This window comes from Rhinatrema bivittatum, chromosome 5, assembly GCF_901001135.1.
Source record: "Rhinatrema bivittatum chromosome 5, aRhiBiv1.1, whole genome shotgun sequence".
Taxonomy (NCBI): Eukaryota; Metazoa; Chordata; class Amphibia; order Gymnophiona; family Rhinatrematidae; genus Rhinatrema; species Rhinatrema bivittatum.
The window spans coordinates 13,921,448-13,938,891 of record NC_042619.1 but is presented as its reverse complement, the minus strand read 5'-3'; the positions used below and the strand labels follow the sequence as shown (position 1 = coordinate 13,938,891).

The following is a 17,444-nucleotide window of genomic DNA, read 5'->3' as shown; positions in this document are numbered from 1 at the left end:
CCCAGAATCAGACCGATCCAATATCGGCGTGCGTTAAATGGGTGCTCGCGATTGAGCGCCCGCTCTCTTAACGTGCGCCGATCCGCCTCTCCTGCACGCCCAATTTAATATTTAAATCGGCTGCCTCGGTAAACAGGAGGCGCGAGGGAAAAGTTTGCAGCTCTAGCACCTCCTCAGCTGTGGGCGCCCAGGGGTGGTGGCGGTCAGCGGGGTAGGAAAAGGGACGCTCAATTAACAAGCATCCATTTTCCCATGCTGTGGCTGTGCACAGGTTAGAAAAACAGATGCTTGGAAAATTGGGCGTCAAATCTTATGAGCGTCTGTTTTCCTAACCTGACTGCCAGCATATTGTTTTTTGGTTTCTCCTTTTTTTGGTTCCTCTGACTTAATATCGCCATGAAAAGCAGTATTTTCTGCTTTTCTGTAAACATTTTGAGCTCCTGAAGAATTAATGCCTACACCAGGGCAAGCATTCATTTTTGAGGGTAAAAATCTGCGTCTTTTTTTTTTTTTTTTGCATCGGGGAAATAGCTAATAGCCTCATCGACAGGACTTTACATGTGATGAGTGCTGTTAGCTATGTGCTCGGTTGGACACGCGTTTTGGACGCGCTAAACTCCATTTTGCATCAGGGGTTATGGACCCGCGTCCAAAACACGCGTCCAATTGCGTGCTGAGCCGTGCGCCGCAGCCGGTGCACGGTACTGCATCAGCCTGAAGGGGTATTGGAGTATGTGCGTTTGGCTGAAGGCAGCTTTCTGCATCGGCCTGTGACAGAATTAAAGCTGCGGCCTGCAGAAGAAAGAAGGGTAAGGGGATCTAGCGTGAAAAAAAAATTCAGATATCTAGCGGGTTTCAAAAAAGTACCAGGAGGTAGAATTTTCCATAAAATGAAATCCTCAAAGGCAAGGGGGGGTCACCATGTGAAGCTGAAGGTAGGGAGCTCAAAAGAAAGCGAGAGAAGACTTTTCCACTGAGAAGGTGATGGACACCTGGAGCAGGCTTCCAGCCGGTATGAATGGGCACTATGGGTGCACCAAGTGGTCCTTTCCTGCCAGCATCTTATGTGTTACTATATTTTGTCCTATTTTTTTTCTTTGCCACCATTTTATGCTTTGTCCCTCCACGGACCCAGCGATTGCACCGAGGGATCTTTTGATAGAGGCCCCAGGCCCCGATGGCTTCCTTCAGCAGCTGGTGCACAAGCACCAAGCCCGGCCAGTAGATGTCACTGCTGAGCAATGAATGGGACTCCTGCCCCATCGGAGGGTCCATGATTGCTGCCTCCTTAGGGCCCCCCAGCCCTAGCTGGCCCAAGGAACTGGGTCCACAAGCCTATGAAGGCCGTTTTGGTCTCTGTTGCTAGCTCATGCAGTTCTGTTGATAATATATTCCTATGTTGATATTGAAAACACACTGAGTTTTGTTGGCAAAACATCCTTGTGCTGGGAACAATTATTTTCTTTGCTAGAGTTTCAACCTATTGAAATAGCAGTGAGTGAGCTCTAATGAGTGTTTCATTACAGTATTTGCATCCTGATAACATATTAAATTCTGGATATAGGATATCTGTGTGCTCATAACACATTCACTTCTCATTGTGTCGTTAGCACATTGGGCTCTCTTTGGACTGATAACCACCTTTGTGAGAAGGTTATCGCCAGTGTTGATAGCTTGTTGAGTTTTGCCGGTACCTGTTCACTTGACAGCGTGTCTTCATGCTGATCACAGGGTGAGATCTGTTAGTGCTGATAAATTGTTGAATTCTGGTTACAGATGATCTCATAGTGATAGCACGGTGTGACTCTGTGTTGGTGGCATTTTAAAAGATTACAAGCTTTCCTACAGTGCAAACATTGCTCTCATTTTCTGCCACCATATGTTTATATATTTTCGTTGATAAATCTGAGTCAGCTTTTTGCACTGGATAAAAACACTGTTGCATCTACATCATAGGGATCTGTTGCTAGAACATTCTAGTGTTGATAACTCATGGCCTTCTTCTGATGGCATATCTGAGTGCTAATACACCTTGTGTTTAGTGACAAAGTACTGACCAGGCTTCATCCACCCTCCCCCTGTTTCCTGTATGTTATATTCCTATATAAATAGCAATAATATCAGAGAAGGGTAATTATAGGTAAAAAGTGGTCATATTTTTTCTTAGCTATAATATTAATATATTTCTTCTAGCATAATAAAATAGATTACAATACAGCACAACATAAAATACAAATGGTAATAAAGAGCACATTGAATAGAAAGCTAAGCTATGTACAAGTTGGATGCAAATTATTTCCCTGAGAAAATCAGCTCTAGGAGGTGATCACTGCAGACAGGATCTCTAGGCAAATGAAGTAACTGCTGGGAACAGGAATCGGGGAAACCAGCGCTGAGAAGTGCGTCACGCGACCAGCCATGTCTCGGTTTTCGATGGCCAGTCTACACTTAATTTCCCGTCGTTTGTCTCCAACCTTTATACAGGCTGGGCACGACACTCTGGTCCTAGCATTCTGCCCTTTTCACGTTACAATTATTGGCACCACTGTCCCTGGTCTTCCCCTCTTATTGGTGTGACCACGCAATAACATGTCCTCCTTTTTCAGTCTGGCACGTCTCCCCTCCATCTGTCTTCTAGTTTCCATTCTCTGAAATCACCATCTTTAACCCGTCCGGATACAATTGTTCACAGTTTACTCTTTTTCCCCAACTATGTAGATGATCATAGAAGTATGAAAACATGTTTTCACTCTCCTGCCCTCTTGTTTACAGCATTTAGAAGATTTTAAAAAGCAATGCTATATCTGCATTGCATAGCCCTCCGTTGCTGCCATTCGGTTTACAGAGCATTTCAAAGCAGCAGGAGATCAGCTCTAATTACTGGAAACAAACTCGTAGGCAGTTTAAGGCATACATTGCTTTGCATTAAGCATTTTTATGTATTCATTATTTATGAGTTTAACAAAAATATATTTCAAGAAAAAGATACATCTTGATTTGAAATCAGAGATAACATAAACAAACAATCGTGATACAAAAAACATAAAATCGTAATATCTCTGTTCTTATTCAAGCCCTCGATATAAGGATCCAATACAGGCAAACATTTAATCTGATAATACAGAAAGGAAAAGAAACCTGCTGTACGGAGTGCTAGAACATTATACGAACCTTACTGCCAGCAATATCACTCTCTCAGTCACAATTGGGAGAAGAGCTAAGCACAGATGTAGTTTTATCTTAAAAGAAAAAAAGAAAACTGATTTGGCAGAAAAAAAGAATAAGAAAGACCTTGGTATTTAAAAATACATTTGCAAGGAAATTTTAAGCAAAAACAAGGCACCAATCTCAATAATCCTGGGCCTTAACAGTAAGAATTGTTTCCTCTTTTTTGAGTCACCCTGGACAGATCTGGGAAGATACTAACTTTAAGATCCATAAAGGTTTCTAAACCGTAACGAAAGAACATCCTCAATGTCCACCCCTTGTCAGCTTCAAGAAGAAACGCGACTACCAACGTAGCAGGAGTGACCGAGTCCTTCTGAGTAGTTTCAAGTATACCTGGAAGATTCAACCGAGGAGGCACAACAGGAGTCAGAACTTGAACCCCTTTCTGATCTGATAAATCCTTCCTTTAAAGGGAGGAATATAATAAACTCGTGATGCTAGAGGAAGTGCCTGCTTAAGGATTTCCATCATACATTTTTTTCCACATGTCCTTTTGGAGGAATAAGTTGATCTCTGGGGAAATTTATAAAACGTAAATGTTTTCCTCTTAACAGGTTCTCCATATTTTCCAACCTTGTAGAGAATAACAGATTTTCTTTAATCAAGAGGCATGAAGAGATTATTTATTTTTTGAATCCTGGTCCAATAAGTCAATAGAGTTCTTATTCATCAAGACTTCTTTTTCCCACATTTAATGGCTATCAAAATTTTCCCAAATAATTGTAAACAGGAGCCATTTGGTTAAAGATATTTGTGTTTAACATTTGATGGTCTTACCAGATCTGCCTTTATGATCTGAGGCAATACTATGCTCCTCCATTCACAGAGACTGAGGCCCAGTGCTTCTGGCCTGATCCCTGGCTCCCGGCAATGGTAAAGAAAGCTCAGAAACCATCTCTGATATATCTGCTTCGATCTGCCACACGAGGTTTGTCCACCTTCGGGTAATAAGAACACACACAGGGCTGGTCAAAGGGTCTACCTTCCGCAGGGTTAGCCGGAACCCTCTGTTCCTCTGGGGATAAGGTGGTATGAAGCTCAGGGGAGGAGTCAGGCAATGCTTCTTCCCGGATGCCTCCCAGCAAGGCAACTCCTGGATCCACTGCGATCCGCTGAACATGGGCGTCCATCGGGCCAGAAATCGGAGGTAAAGATGCAGGCAGGGCTTCCCTTTCCCTAGCCTGCCATTTTCTTGCAGAATGTGGCATTTTAAGGTAAAAATTGACAAGACCCAAACAGAGCTCTCTCACGCACAACCAGCAGGGTCGGCCATCTTGGATCATTGAGCTTTTTATCCTGCATTAAGCATTTTAAAGGCAGCACTGGTATTTGTTTAAATAGGCATGCAGTCATAAAGCTTACACAGGAAGATACCATACTTTTCCAGTCTTTGCATTAACCTTTTTTGTTCTCTGTCTATGATCAAGCATTTTTAAACACAGCCTTATCCCTGTATCAAGCATTAAACCTTTGCAGTATATCTGTTTCTCTATGAACTCTCTGTTTGGAATGTTTCTTCTATCCTTGAGCCAGGCTCTCTTACTCTCTAGGAATGGTCCCCCACTTCTCCAAGCTCCTTAAGAACTTAATAAACACTGTTCTGGGTCAGACCAAGGTTCATTGAGCCCAGCATCCTGGCTAGGATGCTGGGCTCAATTGTAACAGTGGCTAGTTCAGGTCACAATTACCCAGCAGATCCTATTACTCACTCCCAGAGATAGCAATAGCTTTCTTTAGTCTACCTGACTAATAATGTGTATGGACTTTTCCTCCCAGGGACTTCTCCAAACCTCTTTTAAAACCTTGGTAGATCATTGCCCTGACCATGTCCTCTGGCAACAGATTCCACAGCTTGATAGTATACCAAGTGAAAAATATTTTTCTACACTTTGTTTTAAATCAGCTGGTTGTTAGTTTCATGGAATATTCCCTTGTTTAAGTATTATTTGAAAGGGTAAATAACCATCTTTTGTTTACCCATTCTATCCAACTCATGATTTTATAAACTTCTATCCTGTCCCCTCTCAGCCGTCTCCTTTCCAAGCTGAAGAGCCCCACCCTGCGTAGCCTCTTATCATAAAAGAGATGTTCCATCCCATTTATTATTTCGTTGCCCTCCTCTGCACCTTTTCTAGTTCTGCTCTGGCTTTTATGAGATGGAGCGACCAGTACTGCACCCAGTACTCAAGGTGAGGTCACACCATGGATCGATACCTAGGTAATGTGATATTTTCTGTTTATTCTCCATTCCTTGCTGGTAGTTATTTGGGCTTCCTTCACCCTTTTTTAATTGCATGGAATACATTTTATCTGGGTTTCCAAGATGGTGTTTTTAAATAATATCTATGTCTCATGTACACTGTTGATATTTGCAACTGCTCCTTTTAGTTTCTTTCTAACTAATTTCCTAATTTTATCATAGCCTTCTTTTTTTAAAACTTATATGCTACTGCAGTAGTTTTACTTAATGTCCTCCCTCCAGTGATTGTCAAATTTGATTGCATTATGAACACTATTGCCTTTTGGCCCCACCACAGTAACCTGATGTGCATTTCACTGTGGCCTAGATCTAAAGTAACTGCTCCTTATCAGTTCTAGGAACAGCTGCTAGAAACTTAACTTCTCCAGCATGTTCCATTGAGTTGCTGACCCAATCCATACTGGGGTAACTGAAATCCTCCACTATTACTGTTTTGCCAAATTTATTCGCCTTTTTAATTTCTCTGCTAGTGTAAGAGTCACACTTCCCTCCTAGACCAGCTCTATCCTGCCCCTTTCCTCTTCTCTGCATGCTGTGTTTCTCTGAGTCTGGAAGCTTCTCTCCCCTCCCCTCAAGTTCCTCTTTCATACTTCAAGTATCTCAACTCACATGACCTCTCCAAAGACTCCAGTCAGCTCCCAAAATTCCCCTTTTCCCTCCTTTCAGATTCTCTCACCTTAGCAGCCCTCAATGAGGTGCTTCTGGACCGAACCACCATTAAAATCCCTCCGTCTGTGGAGAAGACTGCACTTTCTTGCCCAGACCAGTATATTTAAACACAATTTTCTCCCACGGTCAGTTGTATGCGGCGGGGGTAGTTCTGGAGCTGGCCACCCTCTTTATCGAAATAGTCAAGGGGAACCTACTCTTCCCCTTCCAACACACATCACAATAGGAGTCAATCCTTCCCCAGCAACAGCCAGGGAGTTGCCGCCGTCCTGGAATAAAACCAGCCCCAATTCACTTAGTACAACTGGGGGCAAAAGCAGGACTGGATCAGCCTGTGTGAAGTGACCATGCTTAGACCACTTCCAGAATATTGTGCTCAGCCCAAGACGCTATCCTCTCACCCCTCACTACAACCCCTTCCCAGGGCAGTCTGGGATCTAATATAAATCCTACATCTCCTGATCCACAGAAATTCTCCCAACAACATTCCTAGGACCTTTCTATTAATACAGGCCCTAGTACACCACTACCCCTCCTATTGGGAAAAAGGAACAAGCTGAACTACTAGAGATTTCTATGCAGACAACGAAACACTAACAGTCCTTCACTTTCTGTCACTCGCTCACACACAACGCAGACCGACCCTTACCTAATACAAAATAATGGAGCACAAATTAGAAACAAACATGCAGACCAAAAACTGAAATGGAAACTCCAAGAAGCCCGACTCTGCATGCAGTGTAAAACTAAAGAATAAGAAACAGAAATGCATGTCCTCCTGTTCTGAGCAAAATGCAAAAATATAAGAAAACTGACATACTCCACTCTCTGTAAACTGAAAATAAAATATTTTCTTTTCAAGCTTTGTTGTCTGGGCATTTTCGTTTTGTAATTGGGTTGGTCTTCATCTCTCTTTTTAGTCTTCTCCTAAAATTCTCCTCCAGTGTCTCCTTTCCATTTTCTTTTTCTTTTCTCCTTCTCTCTTCTTCTCTTCCCTACATTGAGCTTTCCCTTTCATCTTTTTTCTCCATTCCTCTGTCCACTCAGTTAAATTTCCCCTCCCTTTCCCCTCTCCTTTCAGTCCCATCCTCTTTCTAACCTCTCACCTACCAACTCAGTTTTCCATCTCCCATTCTCACCCCACCCCCAGTCCTCACATTTTCCCCCCCCCCCCTCTCTTCTTCCCTAATTTCTTATTGGCCTTCTTTCCTCACTCCTTGGACTCTCATTTCAACCATCATGCCCAATCCTTAACTATTTATTCGTTTTTGCATTACACTAATTCCCAATAGAATTGTTCAAAGTGGATAACATCCATAAAACTACCCAAAACAATCATATAATCATCATACAAAAAGCACATATTTATTTATTTATTAAAGGCTTTTTATACCGAATTTCTTGATACAAATCAAATCAGCTCGGTTTACATCAAACAATTAGGAACTATAACCAACCAAACAGTAAATACAATTTGAAGGAGAGTAAAGTTACATTATAACAAGGATGTATAACTTGGAGGAGGAAAATAAGAGGGGGACGAGAGATTAAGATATACATTGGGGTATGCGAAGGTGCAGGTAGAATACCTCATGATAAATTTGTAAACATTCTCTTAAAAATTTATATACACGGTTTAGCGTTTGTAAAGTGCATAGTTGCTAGAACTGTTATAAGTCAGGCTGTCATAGAAATGACAGCGGAAAAGGACTGCTCAGCAAGCCTTCCATAGCAGCACCTGCAGCACTGAGCAGGGTACCCCCGTGTATCAGTCAGTACTGCTTGACCTGCTTTGCTTATGAATTCGACCATAGAAGCAGTCCTGTGTTTTTTTCCTTAATGTCTGAGCATCAGTTCCCCAGACTGTAAAAAAGTCATGGCTTGTGTTGGTTGTCTCTGAATTCAAATTCCTCTTCCTTCCACCCCCCATCCTTCGAAGGAGAGAGCGATGTTGCAGTTTCATCAAAAGCATTAAGGCTTATTGGTTAAGGATAGTAATTTCATAGCTTCTGTTAAGGGCAGTAACTGCTGCTCTGTGCAGGTTACCCCCCATGCTTATCAGTTCCCCAGACCATAAAAGACGGGGCCCCTCGTTGTGTGCTGTCTGAATCATTTTCTCCTTTCCCTTGCCATTGAAGCAGATAGCAATGTTGGAGTTGCATCAACAGTATCAAGGTTTATTTGGTTAAGGGTAGTAACGCCATACCAGCAAGTTACCCCCATGCACGCTTTCTTTGTTTCCCTTTAGGACTTGGCCATAGAAGCAGTCCTGGGTTTTTTCTCTTATGTCTGCATACTGGTTACTAATGAGAATGTTGGGGAGATACCAGTTCTGGAGATGATTTTCAAGGGTGATGAGGTCAGATGAACTGAACGAAATCACTGTGAACCTAGAAGATGTAGTAGGCCAGATTGACAAACTAAGAGTAGAGAAATCACCTGGACCGGATTGGTATGCATCCCAGGGTTCTGAAGGAAAAAAAATTTCAGACCTATTAATTAAAATTTGTAACCTATCATTAAAATCATCCATTTACCTGAAGACTGGAGGGTTGTTAATATACCCCCAATATTTAAAAAGGGCTCCAGGGGGCGGATCTGGGAAACTACAGACCAGTTAGCCTGACTTCAGTGCAAAGAAAAATAATGGAAACTATTCTAAAGATCAACATCAAAGAGCATATAGAAAGGCATGGTTTAATGGAACAAAGTCAACATGGATTTACCCAAGGGAAGTCTTGCCTCACAAATCTGCTTCATTTTTTGAAGGAGTTAATAAACATGTGGATAAAGGTGAATTGGTAGGTGTAGTGTATTTGGATTTTTCAGAAGGCGTTTGACAATAGCTCCTCATGAGAGGCTTCTAAGAAAACTAAAAAGTCATGGGATAGAGGGCAATGTTTTTCATGGATTGCAAACTGGTTAAAAGAAAAGAAACAGAGAATAGGATTAAATGGTCAATTTCTCAGTGGAAAAGGGTAAACAGTAGAGTGCCTCAGGGATCTGTACTTGGACCAGTGCTTTTTAATATATTTACCTCCCCCCAAAAAAAAGGAATGTCACAAAAAACTTATAATCAATTGCTGCTTCCAAAAAAGACTATTTTTTTGGATGAATAGCCACATCATCAAGCCTGACAGCGTGTTCTCTGGAAAGAAATACGACGAGTGACGTTATCAAATTTGCGGATGATACAAAATTATTCAGAGTAGTTAAATCACAAGCGGATGGGGATAAATTGCAGGAGGACCTTGCGAGACTGGAAGATTGGGCATCTGAATGACAGATGAAATTTAATGTGGACAAGTGCAAGGTGTTGCATATAGGGAAAAATAACCCTTGCTGTAGTTACACGGTTAGGTTCCATATTAGGAGCCCAGGAAAAAGATCTAGGCATCATAGTGGATAATACTTTAAAATCGTCGGCTCAGTGTGCTGCAGCAGGTCAAAAAAGCAAACAATGTTAGGAATTATTAGGAAGGGAATGGTTTTTAAAACAGAAATGTCATAATGCCTCTGTATCGCTCCATGGTGAGACCGCACCTTGAATACTGTGTACAATTTCTGGTCGCCGCACCTCAAAAAAAGATATAGTTGCGATGGAGAAGGTACAGAGAAGGGCAACCAAAAATGATAAAGGGGATGGAACAGCTCTCCTATGAGGAAAGGCTGAAGAGGTTAGGACTGTTCAGCTTGGAGAAGAGACGGCTGAGGGGGGATATGATAGAGGTCTTTAAAATCATGAGAGGTCTAGAATGGGTAAATGTGAATCGGTTATTTACTCTTTCGGATAATAGACTAGGGTGCACTCCATGAAGTTAGCATGGGGCACATTTAAAACTAATAGCAGAAAATTCTTTTTACTCAACGCACAATAAAGCTCTGGAATTTGTTGCCAGAGGATGTGGTTAGTGAAGTTAGTGTAGTTGGGTTTAAAAAAGGTTTGGATAGGATCTTGGAGGAGAGGTCCATTGACTGCTATTGATCGTGTTGGCTTGAGGAATTGCCACTGCTATTACTAGCATCAGTAGTGTGGGATCTACTTAGTGTTTGGGCACTTGGATTGGCCACTGTTGGAAAACAGGATGCTGGGCTTGATGGACCCTCGGTCTGATCCAGTATGGCAATTTCTTATGTTCTTATGTATCAGTATCCCAGACCATGGAAGTCTGGGCCCTCTGTTGTTATCTGAATCCAATTCCTCTCCCCCCCCCCCCCTGCTGTCTGAGCGGGGAGCAAAGTTGCAATTGGATTAAAAGCCTCAAAGCATATTGGTTAAGGGTAAGAATCTCCATGCCTTCTGCTAAGGGTAGTAATCGCCGTACCAGCAAGTTACTAGGGATGTGAATCATTTTTTGACGATTTAAAATATCGTCCGATATATTTTAAATCGTCAAAAATCTTTAGGGCCACGATACAATACCAATTCCCCCGATTTATCGTCAAAAAATCGTAAATCGGGGGAAGGGGGAGGGCAGGAAAACCGGCACACTAAAACCCCCTAAAACCCACCCCCGACCCTTTAAATTTATTTATTTATTTATTTTATTTAACAACTTTTAATATACCGACGTTCGTATGGCACATCACGCCGGTTTACAAGTAACTCAATTAAAGGAGGAATTACAATGAACAGGGGGCGGGGGATGGGAGCAGGCCAGAAAGAGGGGAGGGCTAAGGGAGACAGGAGAGGGAGGGAAAGATAGGTACGAGGAAATAAGAGAATAAAGAACCAACCATAAAAATAAAAGGAACTTATTTACAGAAGGATCTATTTACAATAGTTACAACTAAAGTAAAATTGTTTTACCTCAGTTTAACTCAGCGGGGGTTCCGGACCGCCGCTGACGACCTCCTGCAGTCGATCTCCTGCCGGCACCATTTTCCGTACGGAAAACGATTCGCGGCAGATCGTTTTCCGGACCCCCGCTGGACCCCCAGGGACTTTTGGCCAGCTTGGGGGGGCCTCCTGACCCCCACAAGACTTGCCAAAAGTCCAGCAGGGGTCCGGAATGACCTCCTGCAGTTGAATCGTGTTGGTCTATGGCCGCCGCCATTTTGCGCCGCCATTTTGAAAAATGGCGCCGGTTGAAGACAACACAATTCAATTGCAGGAGGCCGTTCTGGACTGCTGCCGTTCCGGACCGCTGCTGGACCCACCAGGTAATTTAAGGCATTTGGGGGGGGGGTTCGGGAGGGTGGGGGATTTAATTTAAAGGGTCGGGGGTGGGTTTTAGGGGGTTTTAGTGTGCCGGCTCACGATTTTCACGATATTTCAAACACCCAAACGGCAACAATACGATTCCCTCCCCCTCCCAGCCGAAATCGATCGTTAAGACGATCGAGGACACGATTCAATCTCTACAAGTTACCCCTCTGCATGCTTATCTCATTTCTGTCGTCATTCTAGCCTGTAGAGATCCACAGTGTTTATCCCATAATCGTTTGCATTCTTTGAATGTTTTCTTTTCACCACCTCCTCCGGAAGGACATTCCAGGCCTCCACCACCCTCTCCATGAAGAAATATTTCCTGACGTTAATTCTGAGTCGTCGTCCCCCTGGAGTTTCATTTCATGACCCCTAGTTCTATTGTTTTCTTTCCAATGGAAAAAGGTTCAAAGTCCATACATACTTGAACGGCATCTGAAGGTCTGCATCCTATCTCCCCTGCTCCTCCTCTCCTCCAGGCTGTACATATTCAGATCCTTCAGCCTCTCCTCATAAGTCTTCCGATGCAGACCCCACACTATTTTGGTCGCCCTTCTCTGGACCTCCTCCATCCTGTCTCTGTCCCTTTTGAGATATGAGCACCAGTACTGAGCACAGTACTCCAGGTGAGGCCTCACCAAGGACCTGTACAAGGGCATCACCACCTCCTTTTTCTCTCTGGTTATTCCTCTCTCTATGCAGCCCAGCAATCTTCTGGCTTTAGCTATCACCTTGTCACATTGCTTCACCGCCTTCGGACACTATCACACCAAGATCTCTCTCCTAGTCCATGTGTATTCGTCTTTCACTGCCCATCACATACAGGTCTTTTGGATTGCCGCACCCCAGATTGCAGGACTCTGGCACTTCTTTCTTAAATCTCTTTTCATTCTCTGCACTCCTTCGACGTGTCCACTCTATTGCAGATGTTAGTATCATCCACAAATAGGCAAATTTTACCTTCTATCCCTTCTGTAATGTCACTCACAAAGATATTGAACAGAACTGATCCCAACACCAATCCCTGTGGCGTGATCTCTCTTCAGAGAAGGTTCCATTTATCATTACACGCTGTCTCCTGTCAGTCAACCAGTTTGTAATCACACCCACCACCTTGGTGCTCAACTCCCAAGCTTCTCATTTTATTCACAAAGCCTGCTATGCGGGACCATATCAAAAGCTTTGCTGAAATCCAAGTAGATCACATTGAGCGCTCTTCCTTGATCCAATTCCCCTAGTCACCCAATCAAAAAATCAATCGATTTGTCTGACAGCGACCTTCCCCTGATGACTCCATGCTCCCTTGGGTACAGCTTGCAGATAATTCACTATCCTTTCCTTCAGCAGCGTCTCTCTAATTTTTCTCACCACCCCAGCCTCCTCTGTGCTACCAGTCTTGTGAAGTGGAACCACCACCACTCTTCTCCACGCCCAAAACCGGGCGGATTTAGGCGAGCAGGGCCCTGCGCGCCGGTAAGCCTATTTTACATAGGCCTACCGGCGCGCGCAGACCCCGGGACTCGGTACGTCCCGGGGGGTTTTCGGAGGGGGGGGTGTGGGGGGCGGGCCCGGTCGACGCGGCGTTTCGGGGGCGTGTCGGCTGCGTTTTGGGGGCGGGTACGGGGCGTGGCTATGGCCCGGGGGCATGGCCGCGCCCTCCGTACCCGCCCCCAGGTCGCGGCCCGGCGCGCAGCAGGCCCGCTGGCGCGCGGGGATTTACGTCTCCCTCCGGGAGGCGTAAATCCCCGACAAAGGTAAGGGGGGGGTGTAGACAGGGCCGGGTGGGGGGTGGGTTAGGTAGGGGAAGGGAGGGTAAGGTGAGGGGAGGGCAAAGGAAAGTTCCCTCCGAGGCCGCTCCGATTTCGGAGCGGCCTTGGAGGGAACGGGGGGAGGCAGTGCGGCTCGGCGCGCGCAGGCTATACAAAATCTAAAACAAAATGTGTACTCACTTAAATGTCATCTATTAAAACCATGCAACAGCCTAGTTATCAAATATAGGCCTGAGCAAACAGTTTTCAGTTATTTTTTTTCTGAAATGCAAATAATCCTTCTCGTGTAATTTGCATGATAAAGCATTCCAAAGAATAGGAGCAGCTATTGAAATGACCGGTTCCCATTGTCTCCTGCAGCTCATATTCAGGAAGAAGGGGGATCAAAAGTATTTTTTGATGTAAGAATGCAAAAAAGCACCGGTCCAAGTACAGATCCCTGAGGCACTCCACTGTTACCCTTTTCCACTGAGAAAATTGTCCATTTAATCCTACTCTCTGTTTCCTGTCTTTTAGCCAGTTTGCAATCCACGAAAAGACATCGCCACCTATCCCATGACTTTTTTTACTTTTCCTAGAAGCCTCTCATGAGGAACTTTATCAAACGCCTTCTGAAAATCCAAGTATACTACATCTACCGGTTCACCTTTATCCACATGTTTATTAACTCCTTCAAAAAAGTCAAGCAGATTTGTGAGGCAAGACTTGCCTTGGGTAAAGCCATGCTGACTTTGTTCCATTAAACCATGTCTGTCTATATGTTCTGTGATTTTGAACAGAAGAAAGGAAAACTTGTTGTAGAAACTTTCCAGGAAGTGGCAGCTGCCATGTGGCACGTGTTTTGTTTTAAGTGTCAATCACAAACCTTACCCCAATGGAAATGAGAGTGGTTGGAAAGTGAGGGAGAGGAGGAGGGGAGAGGCATCTCATGATACCGTTGTATTTTGCACAGCACAGAAGAAACTGGCATCTGGAACTGGTAGAGATTTAGGATCACCTAAATACAGATCATACTTTGGGGGGGATTAGGCCACATTCATGCCTATTTTTGGATTGTAAATAATAGTGTTTTAAATTAAAAAACCCCAGCAATTTAACAGAGTCTTCCAGCTTGTGTTGTGTATAAGCCATAGGTGCCACATTGCCGAGCTATGGCTCTGGCGGAGGGGGAGTGCATGCCACCCTGCAGTGACCCCTGCTTCTCTCTCATCCACTCATTTTCTGCCCCCTCCGAGATGTCCCCAATTTCTGGAATCTGCTCACCCCTTGTGGTCCTTCTTCAGATTCAGGAAACTTTATTGTCGTGGCAAGTTGTACACGTAGCCAACGTATTACTTAAAAATGGTTTGAAATACAAGGCTAAAAAGGACACATAGCAGTGATAACAACAGTAAAATGAGAGTCCCCAGCCCTGAAGTCCTGCCTGCAAATCGAGGTGGTGCTGTACTGGTTTCCCCAGTACCAGCTCTTCCTCTGCGCTCTGCCAGCACAGCATCACTGCCGCTGCTTCCATCGTTGCACTGCTTGGATATCGTTGCGCTGCTTGGATATCGTTGCACTGCTTGGATATCGTTTGCACTGCTTGGATATTGCCTTTTCCTCTCTCACCGAGGCCCTGATGTAATAAAGTGCTGTAGGCTGGACCTGCACAATTATTGTGCAAAGAACTGTACTTCCAATGTAGCAAGGAGCTTTACACACAAAACGTGTGTACACAACCCCGAGTAAAGATGTGCACACAGCCATTTGCCACTGTGTCAGAGATCGCGTGCCGGCAATCGTCCGGTGCATGCAATTTGCGCCTGTCAGAGGCAGGCGCAAAAGGTAAAACAAAATTTTTTTTGGGGGGGGGGGGTTAGAGTAGGGCTAGGGGGTGGAAAGGTTAGGGGAAGGGGTGGGAAGGTCAGGTTAGGGGGAAGGAATGGGGGAAGGCTGCGAGGCTCGGCGTGCGCAAGGTGCACGATTGTGCATCCCCTAGCGCGCGCCGACCCCGGATTTTATACTTGCGTGCGCCTGCGTGCACAAGTTTATAAAATCAGGAGTACATGTGCGCGTGCCAGGTAGCGCACGCAACCTTTTAAAATCAACCCCATAGCGTAGTGCTCCTCCATGCAATTCACATGTTAATCAAGGCATGTGCTATTAGTCCCCAACGCAGAGGGGCTCACAGAACTTACCACCTCGTGTTTTCCTTCAGCATTGTGTGCAGTTCTGGTCACCACATCTCCAGAGATTAGCAGAATTAGAAAAGGGACAGAGAAAGGCGACCAAAATGATAAAGGGGATGGAAACAATTCCCCTATGAAGAAAGACTAAAGAGGTTAGGACTCTTCAGCTTGGAGAAGAGACGGCTGAAGGGGGATATGATAGGGTCTATAAAATCATGAGTGGAATGGAACAAGTAAATGTTAATCAGATGTTTACTCTTTTAAAAAGTACAAAGACCAGGGGACACACAATGAAGTTATTAGGGTAATACATTTAAAACTAATAAGAGAAAATATTTTTTTACTCAATGCATAACTAAGCTCTGGAATTCATTGTCAGAGGATGTGGTGAAAGCTATTAGTGTAGCAGCATTTAAAAAAAGGTTTGGACAAGTTCTTGGAGGAAAAGTCCATAAACTGTTATTATGCTAGAGTTGCAGAAATCCACTTCTCATCCCTGGGATAAGCAGCTTGGAATCTGTCTACCCCCTGGGATCCTGCTAGGTTCTTATGGCCTGGATTGGCCACTGTTTGGAAACAGGATACTGGGCTTGATGGACCCTTGGTCAGACCGAGTATGGCATGTTCTTATGTTCTTAATGCTGGAAATGTAACTCCTGGTCACAGTGGAGTAAAGTTTGTGGACTAGTGTTAGTCTATGTGGATGAACCTGGAGTTCATAGTGTGGGGGGGTCTTATATTTAATATTTATGCACATAAAACAATGCATTTTGTTCATACTGCTGTTAGGAGCACAATGTATGCTCTGAACGCATGTTATGCGTGTCTAAATCATGCACAGAAGACTCTGTGTGCACATAACATGTTTTATCCACATAATTCTTATTTTATGTGCACTAAACATATCTTTTGTGCACATTTTCAGGTTAGCTTGCTGTGCTAAACCTCCTGATACATTAGCATACCATTGGCTTACTGCATCGGGAGTTCAATTATTTTCAGTTTGTGCATTAAGAAACTGTGGGCAGAATTTCAGTGCACGGTTTGTTACAAGATTGTAAGCTCTTTGGGACATGGAAATAACTATTTTGCCTGTGTGACTTATGTGGACTGTTCATTGTATCCCTGTCTATTCACACAGCACCGCCGTACAAATGCTAAAACAGGGGACAGTGAGTGCTAATCCCCGCAATCAGGTTTCTTTGCAGTCATCATCCGTCTGCATTCCTGCACCTTCTCTGCTTTGCACCTCCTTAAGAGATGACAGAGTCCCCTGGCTGCGGTTATTGTGCAGATGTCTGGGATTAATATTTGTCCTAACCCATCTTCAGTTCTTTCCTTTTTTTGTCCTGTCTTGCAGGTTTGGTTTCAGAAACCGCCGGGCCAAGTTCCGAAAGCAGGAAAGGGGCAGCCACTCCAAAGGAGAAGCAGCGCCAGCTCCACCGTCAATAAGAAATCCGACGCCAGGTCCTCTTCGGAAGACGACGAGTCCAAGGAGTCCAACTGCAGTCCCACCCCCGACAGCACAGCCTCCCTGCCCACCAGTGGAAGCCTCAACAGCCCAGGGAACAGCCTGAGCCCCAGCCCTGGTTCGGGCGGTGGCCTGATGCCCAACCATGGGAGCCAGTCGCTAAAGGCGCCCGTCTGGCCTGGAGTCACCACCAGCAGCGGCAGTGCCAACGCAGCCGACCTGCTGAAGGCATGGCAGCCGGCCGAAACAGTGCCTGGACCTTTCGCTGGCGTCCTCTCCTCCTTCCACAGGAAGCCCAACGCTCTCAAGGCAAACCTATTCTAAGCCCAAGCCTTGAACTAACTAAACAGAGCAAGAAAAATATAATAAAAAAAGACACAAAGAACACAAACATTTGGGTGGCATTGTTCTCATCTGGTCCTGAAGCTTTCCTCTCCCTCTGATTCCCATCGGTTGGACAGCACCGGGCAGTACCAGCACTTTGGGAAAGGGTAAGAACCCTTCTCCAGTTGTGCAGTTTTGGGGTTCCCTGGGGGGACCTCAGCAATCCATCACTCCAGTCCAGTCCTGGACTCCTCATCCATTCCTTGGTGCTGGAAGCAGAGCCCTGGGTGGGCTTCGGTGCAGGCTGGGCATAAACCTCCCCCTTGCCTTTTTCTCATGACCCGAG

At 44.7% G+C, this 17,444-nt stretch overlaps 1 protein-coding gene across 1 annotated transcript in view; it reads left to right on the top strand.

Annotated features, from left to right (window-relative positions):
* Positions 1-17,125, top strand: part of LOC115091815 (paired mesoderm homeobox protein 2A-like) — a 37,821-nt gene extending 20,696 nt beyond the window's left edge. The window contains 3 exon segments of the mRNA XM_029602043.1: positions 16,664-16,675; positions 16,677-16,725; positions 16,728-17,125. Of these exon segments, the coding sequence (XP_029457903.1) occupies positions 16,664-16,675; positions 16,677-16,725; positions 16,728-17,098 (432 nt within the window). The 3' untranslated portion in view covers positions 17,099-17,125.
* The last annotated feature ends 319 nt before the right edge of the window (positions 17,126-17,444 follow it).